This window comes from Aspergillus nomiae (assembly GCF_001204775.2).
Source record: "Aspergillus nomiae NRRL 13137 chromosome Unknown contig00551, whole genome shotgun sequence".
Taxonomy (NCBI): domain Eukaryota; kingdom Fungi; phylum Ascomycota; class Eurotiomycetes; order Eurotiales; family Aspergillaceae; genus Aspergillus; species Aspergillus nomiae.
This window is the reverse complement of record NW_015378606.1, coordinates 2,209-18,360: the sequence shown is the minus strand read 5'-3', so window position 1 is coordinate 18,360 and position 16,152 is coordinate 2,209. Positions and strand designations below refer to the sequence as shown.

The following is a 16,152-nucleotide window of genomic DNA, read 5'->3' as shown; positions in this document are numbered from 1 at the left end:
TTATAAACAGATCTACTATAAAGTGGCTGAGATATGCATATTGTAAAAATATGCTATTTTGTATGAGCCTCCCGCTTGCATTAATTAACTAAGCAGAGCGCCTGGGCTCGCTGAGGTAGCTCTGATAATCTTTTTGAGTCCTATGTGACCGCCGACGCCTATTTTACACACCTTTGCAAGATCAGCAAGCGACTAAATTTTCTTATATATACACATATTACCACACAGTAACAACCTACTCCCACTAAAGTCACTCCGCCATAATCCGAACGTTCACCCCCAAAGAGATTGATGGAGTTAATTGAAGAACACAGCTCTCAGTAATCCCTATTATCCTGAGCGCTATCTTCAAGGTTGTGAACATCTAGGACAAAATGTTGCGATCTCTTTCATCCCAGTGCACAGTGATTAGCTCATGTCCATTGAGATTTCAAGTCCGAATTAATATCTCGGCATGGGTAATACCTGATAATTCTATACTATCCCACAAAAGGCCGTGTCAAGACAGATGCACCGTTATTCTACGCAGCAATGTGGTAAGACAACGGTAGGCGTACGTGTACTAGGAGACAGAGTGTGATATGCGGTCAAGGATATGGACACGAAGCAAAGGCCAAGAAACGGGCACGTGCGACATGTAAAAAACTTCATCCCAGACCCTTCGTAAGAAGTAAAGGAAAAAGAATTGAAAGAAAAAAAAGGAAATGTGATATCAATGGAAGATGTATAGGGACCTCATTGCGAGCTGATGATGCCCAACCGTCCCATTACTCGTTCTCGTCATCTTGCCCAAGGCGTCTATACTGAGTGCCTTGGAGCCGTTGTCCAGATGACCCCTTGTGGCGAGAGACCATGTTCGAGATCCAACCGCCAAGGCCCTCAAGGCGGCCACCGCCATCTTGAGAACCACGCTGACCGACTTTAGCATTCTCGCCAGCATTGATGATCGGAGGATCAATATCTAGACCAGGAATAGCATTTTCAGGGCCAAACTGGCCATATTGCCGCCGTATGTCAAGTGAAGGCACAGGCGAACTAACACCCATTAGAGAGCCACGTTCTCCTTGAGAGGCGGGTGTTGGCATGGCAGTAGTTGCGTCCCCAAACAGAGTATCCATATCCTCAAGACGAACGCCACTAGTCTCCGGATATAGGAAGTAAACTAACCAAAGCACACGTCAGGATATATTAACTTGCTGAAGAGAATGATACTAACCGAGGACGAAGCTACACGCACAGAAAAAGGCGTGCACTAGGTAGAGGCGCCATTTTATTACGGCCTGAAGGATAGGTGTGAGCTCTCCAACAAGCCAATTGAAAGCCCAGTTCGTAGCTGTGCTAAGACTGGCGCCTTTTGCACGAATGCTTAATGGCAAGATCTCAGGCGGGTATAGCCATGGGATAGGTCCCCAGGATGCGCCAAAAGCAGCATTGTAGATCATAACGAGGATCACAGTGAGCGTGGGAGTTGCTGCAACATCAATAAAAATAAAGTATGATATCAAAGAGAGAGAGACAATCATAGCGACAGCTCCCGAAAGTAGGATTGGTCGCCTACCCCAGCGGTCAACAAGGTACCATGGAGGAACCGTGGATGCGAGATATGAAATTGCATTGATGCCAGTCATTAAAATAGCATCGCGGCCCGCCCACCCTGCTGATTCGAAAACGAGCGGGGCATAATAGGAGATGACGTTAATACCATTCAGTTGGGCTAAAGCCTGAGCGGACATGGCTATCAAGACCCGTTTCTTGTATCGCTTGAACATGTCAGTGTAAGACCTTTCACCTTCTTGCCGTTGAAGAAGAACATCCATCTTGATTTCTCTGTACTCCTGCCTTGCTTTGTCATTGTGCAAGTCTCCCTGTCCGTAGAGATTAGCAATGACTACCATGCCTTCCTCATCATAGTCATTATCCAACAGCCATCTGATAGGGCGAAATATTAGCACACGTTCTGGTTGTAAGCATAAGCATACTTTAGCAGACCTTGGTGATTCACATATAATGAGGCTTCCTAGTCCAAGAAGAGCCCCCATTATACACTGGCATAGTAACGGTAGACGCCACGAATAGTTGTTGTCGATGAAGCTACAGAAGTAATCAACCCAGACACTGGCTGCATATCCTGAAATATTTCCGGTGAATTCAATACACGCCAGCTTCCCTCGGTTGTGGGGGGGCTTAAGGCTAGCTGTTAGCAGTGGTGAAGATAAACGGGGGGAGACTAAATTTCGGTCAAGGTTGGGGGTATATAATTTACCGATATCTCAGACTGATAAACAGGCACGATCGTTGACAACGCGCCAACTCCTAAACCAGCGACGATACGACCAACCATCATCATGGCGAGTCCATTTGCAAATGTCTGCAGTGCTCCGCCTATGAAAAAGACTATTGAGCCGTAAAGAATCGTTCGGCGACGCCCTATCAAGTCGCCAATACGTCCAACAAGTAACGAGGATATAAAGGCTCCAACCTCAAGAATTGCAACAACCGTACCAATTGCAGCGCGTGACGGTTGGTTGAAATAGTCCTTAAAATACCAACCACTGCCTTGTTATTAATTTGAGAACACCCTGGGACCTTCTTTTAGGACAGGAGACGAACGTTATAATACCAGACATGACACCTTGGTCATAGCCAAAAAGAAAGACGCCTAAAGATACAAAGACACTAGTAAAGTACCTTTGGGAAGTTAGCGAGAACAATATAGACACCAAAGACAAGTGTATGAATATAAGATTCGCTTACAGCAGTGGCTTCCCAACCAAGCCATGCATTTGTGCCGTCTGCCGATCGCCTGGAGACATTATGACAGCGAGGAGACGTTCAACCCGCGAAATATGCCGGGGCGGCGGACGAGGTATCTCTATTGACGTCTTCTCGGGTTCGGCTTGCTCAGTGACAAGATTGCCTTCGTTAGGGTAATGTACTCGTTTCAGCTGTTTTACTCGCGCCCTCGACCCCAATCGATTAGAGATCTCACGGTCCAGAGATTCTCCGAGACGGGTCCGGAGAGGATCTTCTTCATTAGCGAGCTGTTCAGCTAGGTCGCCAGTGTCTGTCCAGAGAGAATACTCAGACTCGACAGACTGTACAGATAAAGAAGAACGCCGGCTACCCTTCTCGCTAGCAGATTCGTGTGTTCTCACAGACTGCACAGGAGATGACTGAGACCGGTATTGTAGAGACCGCAAGGGTATACTCGAGGAAGTATACGGCGAAGATGTCGAAGTAATGTTGACGGTCGTGATGGGCTGCAGTTATCAGCCCTTCTTGCGGTGAAAGGTGAGTAGGTAATATGTTTGAGTTGGGGTGGATCGACAATTGATGCGAGTAGAGACACCCCGTATTCCTCCACAGAGAAATGGACTAAGGAAATTTCATCAAGGGGCATACGAACTAACAGACCGGCCCCGATGAGACCCGTTCGAAGGGATGAATCAGAAGAACGACACTGTAATAGGGTGACGGAAAACAAGCTGAGGCAAAGGTCCGGTAACCAATAGACGAGTCAACGAGAGTAGAAAGCGGTAGTGATGATTCTGTCCACGAGACGGGCAGTTGACCAACGATGCAAAATGACGAAAATCGATGCTGTTCAGCCGAAAAGAGACGGTCAGGTGGAAGTAAGGAAAGGTAATCAAATAAGGCTAACAGGTTGGGCAAAGAGCATATTTACGTTAGCAGGTGATGACTTGCAATCAAGAATACGTACAGCTGATCACTGGATGGAAGTTTATGTGTTTTAAAGGACATGCCCAGGTGTGGGGTTCCATACAAGACAAAAGCTAACAGTGCTCTGAAATACCTAGGGGCAGCAATGAATAGCTGGAACAGTGAACGTAATGGCGTTAATTATTCTTTGCCGCTGGAGATGTATCTGGGGGAACCTCCACAACGGTACAACCAGCGGAAGGGTGGATCCAGGAAATATGGGTCACTTGGTCTAGTGTCCTAGCGCCTTAAATTGTCCATCCATTCGACCCAGGTGCCCAGACTATCCTGGGGCTTCCAAATCCTAGGTACTAGATAGGTCTCCTCTTGAGGTAATGAACCAGGTAGGACCTTTTCGGGTAGGCTTATACGAAGTTCGAGAAGGTACCTTTGCAGTGGAGGGGTACTAATTACCTACCTGGTATAGGTACTGTAATTAATGGCATTTGCATACTCCGTACATAAATTATCGGGCCGGGTAACTTTCCAATTGACTGCCTGTAGTGCTAGTACTAGTAGTAAGTCTGGGCAGCCACCCTGTGCACCAATGGAACCCATCCATGGTGCTAATTCTGTCTTTGAATTACCGGGGTTACTGAGTGGTGGCAGTCATGGTTGGCCGCTTCCATATGACATTTATTCCTCTTAGGTAACCGCCAGAGGTGGGCCGGGGCTTGGAGTCACCTCCGTGGAATAATCGCTAGATAGCGAATGGAGTCTTTATGGGGAAGTAGTCTAGAAGCTGGAACCTCCAATAATGTATAAAACACCCATGTTGGTCTACAAGTAGATTAACTTCTCCTCCAGGGTGCCGGCTTAGGGAATACTATGTTTTGTTCGCAGGAGAAATATATACGCACAGAGAGAACCAGCTATCGCAAAAATCCTTTTTCTTGCTGGGGTTGACGAGCACATTAGCTTTCATATGAGGCAGTCAATTGACATCACGACGCAGTCTTTATACCAGTACTGCGGCTGCGTCATCTGCCACAGGGCTAATACGATCACTATTCAGTTACTAACCCCTCAGCTGGTCCGTCTTCTCATCCCAAGACATATCTGTGGAATAAGGAGGCCCTATGGTAGGAGAAGATCATATCCATCTCCCTGAATATACACGGCATCCGCCAAACTGGCATATTTACGACGCACCAATCAAATATCACCAATCCAGCACTAGTGCTCGGCACTTGACGAATGGCATTTCTTACAAATCCGCGAAACAACCAATGGCGCCATCCACCAGCTCGCGTGGCCCTCTTCCTGCATCGTTTGTATGTCTCCTGATAGGCAAGATAATAAAGACGTAGCATCTGCCGCCTGGAAGGATGGAGGCTTGCCTGATGATCCAAATATTCTAGTCGAGCAATATGAAGGTTCTGTATGATGCTTAGCGGGTGCTGTATTGCTTGTTGGGCTATGGATGCCGCAACGCCCGCGGCCATCAAAAAGCACGGTTCTAGAGTATAGTGAGGTTTGATGAGTGGAACATCGCGGTCACCGGACTTAGTAGACAACAGCTCGTTCACATAATGAATGCGCAAAGGTCCATAGTATCCGGTGATAAATGAATAGTATGCCTGCGATTTGATGTACTCGAAAAACGAGAAAAAGACGCCATAGCCGAAAGCGTCGCGCAAGAATGACAGGCTCCAGCCCGCAAAGATACCACGAATGCCGATCTGTTTGAGTTTATGTCGGCCGTAATGCCACATGCTCCGATACTGGCCTTCAAGTATGTCATTCGCCCGAAGACGAACCTGGAGAGCATCCAAAGGCGCAGCCACTATCGATTGAATGGCTCCAGCCGCAAATCCAGCTGTAAATGTATATAACGGACTAGCAGGTGGATAGATACGCTTCACCCCACGGGAGGCTGGCTCATACAAGGCTCCAAGAACCTGGAGATATGATGTATATAACACAGCACCAACCCTATTAGCAAAGTTAGTTGTATATAATGGGTGTATGTTTCCCTATAAACCCACCCAGCATTTGCCAAAAGGGGAGGCATGATCTGATTTGGAATAAAGCGCCAACCATATGTGCGAACAGCATGAACGAGTAGCCCTGGGGTAGTAGTATGGAGAGACCATCGGCTTTCAGATGAGTGTGGATTGACAGCCCTAGCAAATGCCTATTATGAAGTACATAAATAGACGGCCAGCATTAGTGATGAGTATATATGACGGTTGGAGACTGTATCAAGTACCATGTAACTGAGGGCAAAATCATCAAGTCAATATGAATTCTTGGATAAAGACAAAAAGAAAGCAATAATGCCAGGGCTTCATACTCAACTCGAGTGCGAAAGAATGCTTTTATTGGCGCTCGGAAGTAGAATGCAACCAACTGCGCGCTGAGAGCACGAACCCCAGCAGCAGATGCCCCGGTAGCTGCATTATTGCGTGGTTTCTTGTTGGAGGAGCTTTCAGTATCTGAACTGAACGCATAAGAACCACGGTCTATTGTATCGCAAGGGGTAAAGCATTTTTGGGATTCCATTTTGCAGTATTAATATTGACATGCTCCATCAGGAAGGTGGCCGCATCAATACACTAAAAAGCAATGAAAGCAAATGCAATAATAAGTCCTGAAACAATGAGCTAAGAATTGTGCTGATAGCATGAGCAAATAAGATGGATAAAGAGTTTTTAGAGATTCACTCGGCAATATAGTGCAGTTGTAGTGGCTGTGGACAATACCTCAGCGCCCTTGAGGTCCCATATGTGATAAACAACTCAGTACTGCAATATCGTCACTGCATGTGAATCAAACAGTACAAACACTTGAAGGCTTTGCCCAAAACGCGCTTTGCCGCTCTTGACCCGCGTTCCTTCCTAGCTTCTCTTGATAAGCGTCTACCTATGTCGCTTGCTTCCACAACCACATACCAACTAAAGTAGCCGTGCCGATACTGGCTACTTGGGAGCTTGCCTAATACATGCCCAGTAATATATTACTTTATTTTTGCTTTATACTCCCGTCTCCCTACCCAGACTTTTGTTGAAGATCAGGAGGTATTAGATCTTCGACTTGAACCTGAATCATATACACCATGGCTGAAGAGATCGTGATCGATAAAAGCGCTTTTTTCAACCGTCTCTCAAGCTTCTTTGCAGCATGGAAGGCAGACAAACGACCTGGCCATGCTGTCTTTGGCGGCGTAGGATCAATCGTTATTCTCATGGGGAAAACAGATGAAGCGAATAGCTTTCAAAAAAACAACGCGATGCATGTATGGCTCATTCCTCCTTTCACGTACAACCCACTCTAAAGGCTCCAAATTGTTAACCATCAATCCTAGTTCTGGCTCCTTGGCTATGAATTTCCGGCTACGCTTATGGTTTTCACAACAGATATGATGTACGTTGTGACTACAGCGAAAAAGGGTGAGAACTGCTTAATGCGGGTTTTATAAATCTGTCGACTGACACCGGCCTATGCAATGTAGCCAAACACCTTGAACCCTTGAAAGGTGGCAAGATCCCAGTGGAGATACTTATCACCTCCAAGGATCCAAACGAAAAAACCAGATCGTTCGAAAAATGCTTAGAAGTTATAAAAAATGCCGGCGTGAGTGTTACCCTACACTCTAAACACTCGAATATATGTAATACGTACTAATCAAGTACCTGCAATAGAAAAGGGTTGGCGTACTTCCAAGAGATACAGCTGCTGGCCCGTTCGCGGAAGATTGGAAGCGTTCGTTTGGAAACATATCGCAAGATGTGGAAGAAGTCGACATTTCACCCGCTCTTTCTGCAGCCGCCTTCTCCGTGAAAGATACAGATGAGTTGGTAGGCTCTTTTCCTGGCACTGTACTGAGCGATCTGAGATCTAATACTCTGAAGGTGGCTATACGAAACGCCTCAAGGGCTTGTAGCGGTTTAATGTCCGAATATTTCGTTGATGAGATGTCCCGCCTACTCGACGAAGAAAAACAAATGACACACAAGGCACTCTCGATGCGGATCGACGCCAAAATTGATGATGCGAAATTCTTTAAGAAACTTGCTAAGCTCCCAACGGAATTTGATCCTCAACAGATTGATTGGGCCTATGGCCCTGTCATTCAAAGTGGCGGAAAGTATGACCTTCGACTTACAGCTACGTCTGATAATAGTCACCTTCAGGCAGGGATTATTGTTGCTGGGTTTGGAATCCGCTACAAAACTTACAGTTCCATAATTGCACGCACCTATTTGGTAGATCCGAGCAAGTCTCAGGAAGCTAATTATGCCTTTCTCCTGAACCTTCACGATGCAGTGATGAAGGACGTTCGCGACGGAACGATGGCCAAAGACCTATTTAACAAAGCAATTGGGCTGGTACGAGCCAAGAAACCTGAGCTTGAAAGTCACTTCGTTAAAAGCGTTGGGGCCGGTATTGGAATTGAGCTCCGAGATTCTAACATGGTTTTGAATGGCAAGAACAACAAAATTTTGAAGAGTGGCATGACTCTTTCTATAACGGTGGGGCTAACAGATGTCGAAGAGCTGGAGTCCAAAGACAAAAACAATTCTGTCTACTCGATGATTATTACAGATACTGTACGTGTTGGAGAAAATGGTCCGCACATATTCACTAAGGATGCAGGTATTGATATGGATTCTGTTTCATTCTACTTTGGGGATGAAGAGGAACCCCAGAAACCTGCCAAAGAGAAAAAGGAGGTCAAGTCCAGCGCAACAGCTAGCAGAAATGTTACTCGCACCAAGCTTCGCGCCGAGCGACCGACTCAGGTCAATGAAGGTGCAGAGGCACGACTCGCGAACACCAGAAGGAGTTGGCGACAAAAAAGACAAAGGAAGGCCTCGATCGATTCGCTGGTACTACTGGTGACGATAATGGAGTCACCCAGAAAAAATTCAAACGATTTGAATCGTACAAGAGGGATAACCAGTTGCCTATTAAGGTTAAGGATCTCACCATTTATGTGGATCACAAAGCATCGACGGTAATTGTTCCAATCATGGGTCGACCAGTACCTTTCCATATCAACACAATCAAAAATGCTAGCAAGAGTGATGAAGGAGAATATGCTTATCTCCGAATCAATTTTCTTTCCCCCGGGCAGGGTGTTGGTCGGAAGGATGATCAACCATTTGAAGACATATCGGCACACTTTCTGCGCAATTTAACCCTCAGGTCCAAAGATAACGAACGACTTGCACAGGTTGCTCAGGATATCACAGAGCTCAGGAAAAATGCCCTGAGACGTGAACAGGAAAAGAAAGAGATGGAAGATGTAGTGGAGCAAGATAAGCTTGTCGAAATCAGAAGTATTTGATAACAATCCTTTAATCACGTTAACATGAACTAACAGTACTCCAGATCGCCGTCCTGTGAGATTGCCCGATGTTTATCTTCGGCCTCCGTTAGATGGTAAACGAGTCCCCGGAGAGGTCGAAATCCACCAAAATGGTCTTCGTTATATGTCACCTTTCCGAAACGAGCATGTCGACGTGCTTTTCAGCAATGTGAAACACCTATTTTTTCAGCCTTGTGCCCACGAGTTGATTGTCCTAATTCATGTTCACCTGAAAACACCCATCATGATTGGCAAGCGCAAGACGAGGGACGTGCAGTTCTATCGTGAGGCCACTGAGATGCAGTTTGATGAGACTGGCAATCGTAGGCGCAAACATCGGTACGGTGACGAGGAAGAGTTCGAGGCAGAACAAGAAGAGAGACGGCGGAGGGCAGCCTTGGATCGAGAATTTAAGGCCTTTGCTGAAAAAATAGCAGATGCGGGTAAAGACGAAGGAGTGGACGTTGACATCCCATTTAGAGAAATTGGTTTCACTGGTGTACCGAACCGCTCCAATGTCTTAATCCAGCCAACCACGGATGCTCTGGTTCAGTTAACAGAGCCCCCTTTTCTTGTAATCACCCTGAATGAGATTGAAATTGCTCATCTAGAGCGGGTTCAGGTATGTACTGGTTGGACAGGCGCGCTTCATATTGCTAACATGGCTGTAGTTTGGGCTTAAGAACTTTGACTTGGTGTTTGTGTTTAAAGACTTCCACAGACCACCTGTTCATGTTAACACAATTCCTGTTGAGTCCCTTGAAGGAGTGAAGGATTGGCTCGATTCTGTCGACATTGCATTCACGGAAGGGCCACTAAACCTTAACTGGACTACAATCATGAAGACGGTTGTAAGTGACCCATACGGCTTCTTTGCCGATGGAGGTTGGTCTTTCCTTGCAGCAGAGTCTGATTCCGAGGGTGGGGCGTCCGATGAGGAGGAATCTGCATTCGAGCTGTCGGAGTCAGAACTTGCTGCGGCAGACGAAAGCTCGGAAGATGATAGCGAATTTGATGACGACGCCAGTGCTGAGGCAAGTGAAGACTTCAGCGCGGATGAGGACAGTGGTGAGGATTGGGACGAATTGGAAAGGAAGGCCAAGAAGAAGGATAGGGAAAGTGGTTTGGATGATGAGGAACGCGGTAAGAAGCGAAAACGTTAATGTTGGTAATTGTATCATAGGGTATATCTTATGGGACCTGTTTCTCTTTTCTTTTATTTCCCCTATCTTTTATTTCTGAGAATTTCGCTACGTTTATGGTGATGATTACCAGGTTTCAGACATTACCATGGGATAAGTATTTTCCCTGTCATGTAGCAATAGCAGGGTGTTTATGCAAGTCAATCACAGTGTCGTGAACGCCCAGCGCATTCGCTGTGCTTCGTATATAACCTGTATAGTAGCAATTGCCATGGTATCTTCCTGCGCCTGGTTGACGAGATCCAGGGGATCGGCGTTTCTAGCTTCCCGACACATTGCCCTAGAGTTTTCGTGGTCTCGTCCCAAGACACCTTGGTGGTAGAGACATTGTACAGCAGCCACTTTGAATCCTGCATCAATCTAGCTCCCAGCTTATATACTCTCCTATAAAGGTAGAAAATTCAGGAGTTTGAGTTCAACCTGTTATAACATAATCTGCCGAATAAACGCCAGTTGATCGCTCTGGATGGATACTCTACTGCGTCAAAAGAATTGAGAAGAGTGATGTATTACAGGAGTGCGCTTCTTATGACTTCCATTTATCACGCTGCACCTAGCGTAGTATATAATATATATGTATACCATTCCTACACTTGGGCTGTGCAACCATGCGGCACAATTCATATGAAAAACAATACCAAGCAGCACATAGGAGAGTCAGAATAACGATGCGAACTGGCAATTTCAATCCCAGTACTGAGAGGCGGTACACGTCATGAGGAAATACAATGTATTCTCCATGTTTCACTTCCCATCTCTCATCGCAAACCACATGCTTCGCATCCTACTGACCTGGTCCGGAGTAAAGGAATCGTAGCACTCATCAGAGGAATAGTCCATAAAATTGTGGATAGCATCAAGCCCTGGGAGCTCTGGACATGAATCTTTCTGGGCAGGACACCCTTCTGTGGGCTTGGATTGCTGCGGCGTGTCTGCGATGAAATCGCCCTCGTTATCGGGCGAGCATGACTCTCCTTCGAAGATGTGCAGCAGACCATTCCAATGACCTATTTCATGAATCGCGGTACCGCCTCTGTTGTAATGTACGAGAGAACCACCCGGCATGGTTTCCGCAAGTACATTACAGCCATCTTTGATATAAGTAGATCGGGGGCTGCTAGCGTTTATGCTCGGGTCAGGTAATGTGCAAAAGCCAAGCATGCTGGTGGATTGTGGTTGCGAGGCACCCATTTCGCGGCGGACGATGTCAGAAGCCCTGGCACCCGCGCTTGCAGACCCCTGGAGATCAGTGTGAAAGTAAACATTAAGTGTCCTATAACTCCCTCTGCGAAGGGCCGTCTTCATTGCCATTTCGTCCTCATTGCGAGCCCACGTATCGTTTACCGAGCGGGTCACGCCTTGTAAGCGGTAAGATATTGTAGCATTTTGGTATGCGTTCTGGAGGTAAGAAAGCTTCACATGGGAAAGTCAGACGATTGCTGGTACTATACTTATCGAAAACAGCAGATTGTTTGTCATAATCACAGAAGAAAGAAAAGGTAAAAAAGAGGGGTGGAAAAGGAACACTGAGCCAAAAAAGCTGCCACTACTGACCTGATCAGCAACCATCTCATCTGAGATCGATTCGGTTTCCGCTTCACCAGTAACGATGTGAAACCACGTATCTATCTCAATCGGGGCGACTGCCGCCCGACTTTCGGAATCAACAGGGTTGTGATTCTGGAAACCTAGTGCGCTCAATCTCCTGTACTCTGCCTTGAGGGATTCAGTGGGCGGGCTGGTCGCACAGAAGCCACGACTCTGCGAAACAAAAGCGAAGCATTGAATTTGTAGATTGGCTATCACAAGGATCAAAATATGTAAAGTGGGAAAATGCGACATGTTGCTTTTTCAACATTGGTGGCTTCATAGAACTTCGCCAGAGCCAGCTTACCAGGTGAATATAACCGGGGATGCTGTGGAAAGAGAAGCATAATTGAGTCCAAGAATGCCAAAACGTAACGGGAATGTTAACAAGGGGTGTAAACAACCTATCTGGGAAACTCAAAATAACAATCTGGCGACAACCGTCGTTAGATCAGTCTTCGTAAACAGGTGGCCTCTTGCTCTGATGGCACACCCACTCCAGGTGACACTAGTGTCGCAACAAAAGCAGTCATACCAACAGTTAAGTAAGGGGAAGGCCGCTTAAATTTAACAGACACCACAAGGAACTCCAGCCACAGACGCCTCGAACTATGACGCATGGTTTCTCAGGAACCATAGATGATTGCATGGAACTCAATCATGTACAATAACGCACGGTGGGGTCGGTTGGAAAACACGTATTATTTAATGGGTGGTCGGCCCAAACCTATTATCTCTCCCGGTTGCTATGGCGCTACCTTCCTGCTCGTTATTCCAGGTCAAGTAAGTGTGATCTCCAAGCTTCCTATATGCATTGTCAGTCCCATCAAGATCTATGAGAATCAGGTTGGGTGAAGCATCTTTACCTGGGCCGCACTAGATGAGCAATAGTGAAAAGCGCCCCAAGAAGGACGCATAGACCGCCAACAACAACATATGCAATACCCATGAAAGGGTTCTGCCCACCAATTACAGTCCGGGAAGATATGAGTATTGACTTTGTTCCACCATACTCTGTAACTGGAAAGTCTGCATAACAGTTAACGCAGAACAGACATTGTGTGAAGCATGAATCTTACGATCTGCGATGTCCAATTGGTAAGTGCCTGGTGACATTGCCGTGGTATCATTCCTCCGGGACAGTTTGCTGAAGTTAGGCAATGCAGCTGTTCTCATCCAAACCATGAATTCCTCATTATCGTGGAGATCGGGAATCTCTGTGGTGTAATTATGCGGATAGCGGGCCTGCCAATTCGGAGGGGGGACAACCTGTCCTGGTTTGTACTGCGTGGTTTTAATAAGTTCCTTATCGCTATCCCATGCGATGCCCTTGTTAGTCATGACGTATACTACAGGATCATCGTCATTTCCATCGTTCAAAAGCTCGGGGCTTTTTATTGTATCGTTGAACATGGAGTTAGCGATAAGTCCACATGGATAGTATGCTTTGCCGCTGTCATCAAGCTTGAGTGGGTCACATGAACCGCCATCAATAGTTTTATTGTCGACTGCCTTTCCTTTAAGCTGGTCTATATCTAGCGATTTCACGTATCGCCGATGGTTTTGGTAGAAGTTTGTCAGGCGATAATACATAAACACAGGAGGTTCGATGTTCTCTGGGATCTTGAAACTCAAGCGACAAATGGTCTCGTTCGTCTCTTCATCTCTGTATTTCATCCAAGTCGGATTAGGCTGCTGATTGGACGATTTGAAGGACGATTTGACTTTGTCTGGGATTGGGACAGGGGTCCGTTGTGCTTTATCAGCACACTCAGAGTAATCTATCACAATTTCTTGTACCTGCACAGATATACGGTTGTCATTAGCAGCAAGCGCATCACGAGAATTTCGATCTTACCTCTGAGCTTGCCCACAAGAGAAGGCCGCCAATGGGTGCAAAAATAACACCAACGACAAAAAACAAAGGTAACACACTCCTTGGTGTCAAGATAGGCCTGCGACGCGTCAGCAAGACGAGACACGAATACTATGCAACTCGTTGGAACGAGAAACTCACTGCCAGGCTTTCAGGCGCTGTTGCCGAAAAGCAGTATCTAGATATGGCATAAGCATTGGTTAAAATACTGATGTTGTAATACTCGCAGGACTGTGTAGATCCATACTTGCAGGTCGTCTGTTTTTGGCCTTTTTATCGGTCTCTACATCACCCCGAGTTTCCTGTTCACCCAAGGAGTCTGTACGAGCAGCCTCGGTATGAGACATTATCGTTTAGGGACTTCCTCGCCGGTTCGAGCGCGCAACACAAAGGAAGACTGAAGCCTGACTATGTGGAATCAGATGCTAGTATCAAGACAGTAAAGGTAAAGGAACAGATGCACGAAACGATTTGGGTCGGACTTTACCACATGTGGCGCGGAGCGGAAGTAACGGGGATTGCATACGTACTCTGTAGAGTAAGCAGTTGGTCAGGCGTCGCTTCCGCTTGCCGCTTTAAGTTCACTATGGACACAGCCGCCTTTAGATTGTGGTGATAAATCACCATTTTGGGGATGTGTCACGTGTGTCAGAGATTAAGAAAACCATTATTCCTAGAAAACTCTATCTAGAGGCCAAAAGCAGGGTAACCACACATGAGAGGCAGTGAACATTTAACTAGCTAGAATGGATTGCTTGCTATACGTTCAGAAAGTCCCATCTGTCTTTTCTTACCCTCTACCCTCCTTTCCCCCACCAACATTCGCTCATACAATGAAGAGGGGAAATCTAAACATAATGATTTCCGAGCAAGATCCTAGATGAAGTGGGAGGCATGCATGAAAGTCAGCCATCTACGTCAATAATGCAGTGATATGCCAAGGCCCTGATATCTTCGTTCAATGGTCAATCGTCGAAAATCCACTAACATCAAATCCGAACCTGCCATTCTAGGTAAAAATAATCGTACCCAACGAGAAACAAGCCATCCGCGGTAAATACAGTATGATAAACATATGGTGACACGTCTGGGATGTGTTTCACTGCCAAATACTGTGCCTTGGGAAGAAAGAAACTATTCAAGAGCATCAAGGACAGCTATGCATAAGACCAATGCAAACATACTCCAATTACAACGCCAAAGGCAAAGGACATGAGATCCCGCAAAAAGACGGGTCAAAATTGCAGGAGTCACTTCGTTGTACACAGACCAGCCATGCCCAGTGACATAAAACAGGGGGGTTTTAATAATATGCAAGAACCTGACAACTCGCTAATAAACCAACAAAAGAACAAAAATTCACTTGATGGGATGCAAAAACTTTGCATGGCAAGCTTGGGTAATATATCTTGTAACGTCAGTTAAGAAATTGTTCGAAATGCTCTGGTCTGAACCAGCCAACTCGATCATATGCCGTCCAAAGCTTGCTTGCTTTGTTAACATCAATCTTGCAGGCCTGTTGAGCGTCTGTCTTCCGAAATTCTTTTCCGACGTTCAAAGCCCTCACACGAGCCTCAAATATGCGACGCTTGCTGCATAGATACGTTGCACAGGAAAGCCTTAACGTGGCTGCAAGATTGAGCTCGGCGGCGCTCAACAAGTGTCGATCTGAATCGTTGCTGAGATCCAGCATTTGTCCTTTCCAGTCTGCTTTTAATGCCTTTGCATTGTTTCCGAGAGTCTCTAAAGGAGGGGAATAATCCATAATGGACTTATAGTCTGTGTCATCCCGGTTCGTGCCTATAGCTCGGGGTTGCTTGTTACTGGATTGTGAGGTTAAGTCAAACGTGTCCAAAACTTTTTGCTTTGGTGTGAATCTTGGTGTACGCTTAGCCCTGGGAGTCCGCTGCGCACGAGTCTGAGCAGGAACTGTCCTCTTGGCCGGCGCTGGAGCAATTCTCTTTAATTTCGCCTCCAACGAGTGTGGACGGCAACGATTCATCAAGACCAGTTGGCGCTCGAGCGTTTCTCGCTCCTCTTTAGCCCATGCTCCTGGGTTGCGATTATATTGAGCTGAAACGATTGGCACACACGAAAGAGCTAGAAGGTACTCATCGCGTGTCGGTTTATTTAGTTTATTTTCAAACCTTGCCATGTGGGAATTAATATGCTGCTCAACCAATGCTTCCGTCGCGGTAGGAAGCATGGGACCAAACAACGGCTCATCAGTAGCAACTTCTGTAAGAGAATCGTGGCGAGGGAAAAGGACAGGATCCCTTGAAGAGCCAACTACTGAATCTCTCTCGAGCTGCTCTGATGTATTTGACTTCCTTTTTTGTTGCCTGTGTAGGGAGTTACAGGTGGCGACGGTAAGTCCATCTCCGATTGTGTTCGCTTCCGGTCGACGGAGATAGGAGGAAGTTTCATGTCATGGCTGAGTGAGGGATCCTGTG

The 16,152-nt window shown here is 46.4% G+C and overlaps 5 protein-coding genes across 5 annotated transcripts; 1 reads left to right on the top strand and 4 right to left on the bottom strand.

Moving 5' to 3' along the window:
• Positions 1-767: 767 nt before the first annotated feature.
• Positions 768-3,260, bottom strand: ANOM_010700 (putative MFS monosaccharide transporter; the record flags this gene model as incomplete). Its single annotated transcript, XM_015555956.1, has 6 exons — positions 768-1,162; positions 1,217-1,929; positions 1,990-2,183; positions 2,264-2,552; positions 2,611-2,688; positions 2,755-3,260. Coding segments are annotated over 6 exons (2,115 nt in total), but the record flags the coding sequence as incomplete, so codon positions are not given.
• A 1,503-nt stretch (positions 3,261-4,763) lies between these two features.
• Positions 4,764-6,225, bottom strand: ANOM_010699 (putative mitochondrial carrier protein; the record flags this gene model as incomplete). The annotated part of the gene is made up of 2 exons (XM_015555955.1): positions 4,764-5,655; positions 5,933-6,225. 2 exons carry the CDS (start codon positions 6,223-6,225, stop codon positions 4,764-4,766), a joined length of 1,185 nt encoding a protein of 394 aa, XP_015401648.1.
• Positions 6,226-6,778: 553 nt separating this feature from the next.
• On the top strand, positions 6,779-10,333 carry spt16 (chromatin-remodeling protein SPT16; the record flags this gene model as incomplete). The annotated part of the gene is made up of 8 exons (XM_015555954.1): positions 6,779-6,958; positions 7,028-7,112; positions 7,175-7,296; positions 7,365-7,520; positions 7,575-8,475; positions 8,535-9,005; positions 9,058-9,656; positions 9,706-10,333. 8 exons carry the CDS (start codon positions 6,779-6,781, stop codon positions 10,195-10,197), a joined length of 3,006 nt encoding a protein of 1,001 aa, XP_015401651.1. The 3' UTR covers positions 10,198-10,333.
• A 647-nt stretch (positions 10,334-10,980) lies between these two features.
• ANOM_010697 (uncharacterized protein) lies at positions 10,981-14,104 on the bottom strand (the record flags this gene model as incomplete). The annotated part of the gene is made up of 8 exons (XM_015555953.1): positions 13,947-14,104; positions 13,841-13,877; positions 13,682-13,778; positions 12,903-13,623; positions 12,690-12,843; positions 12,582-12,628; positions 11,791-12,035; positions 10,981-11,649 (listed from the first exon to the last, which is right to left on the bottom strand). The coding sequence occupies exons 1-8, from the start codon at positions 14,044-14,046 to the stop codon at positions 10,981-10,983; spliced, it is 2,070 nt and encodes a 689-aa protein (XP_015401650.1). The 5' UTR covers positions 14,047-14,104.
• Positions 14,105-15,116: 1,012 nt separating this feature from the next.
• On the bottom strand, positions 15,117-15,905 carry ANOM_010696 (SWIRM domain-containing protein; the record flags this gene model as incomplete). Its single annotated transcript, XM_015555952.1, has 1 exon — positions 15,117-15,905. One exon carries the CDS (start codon positions 15,903-15,905, stop codon positions 15,117-15,119), a length of 789 nt encoding a protein of 262 aa, XP_015401649.1.
• Positions 15,906-16,152: the final 247 nt, after the last annotated feature.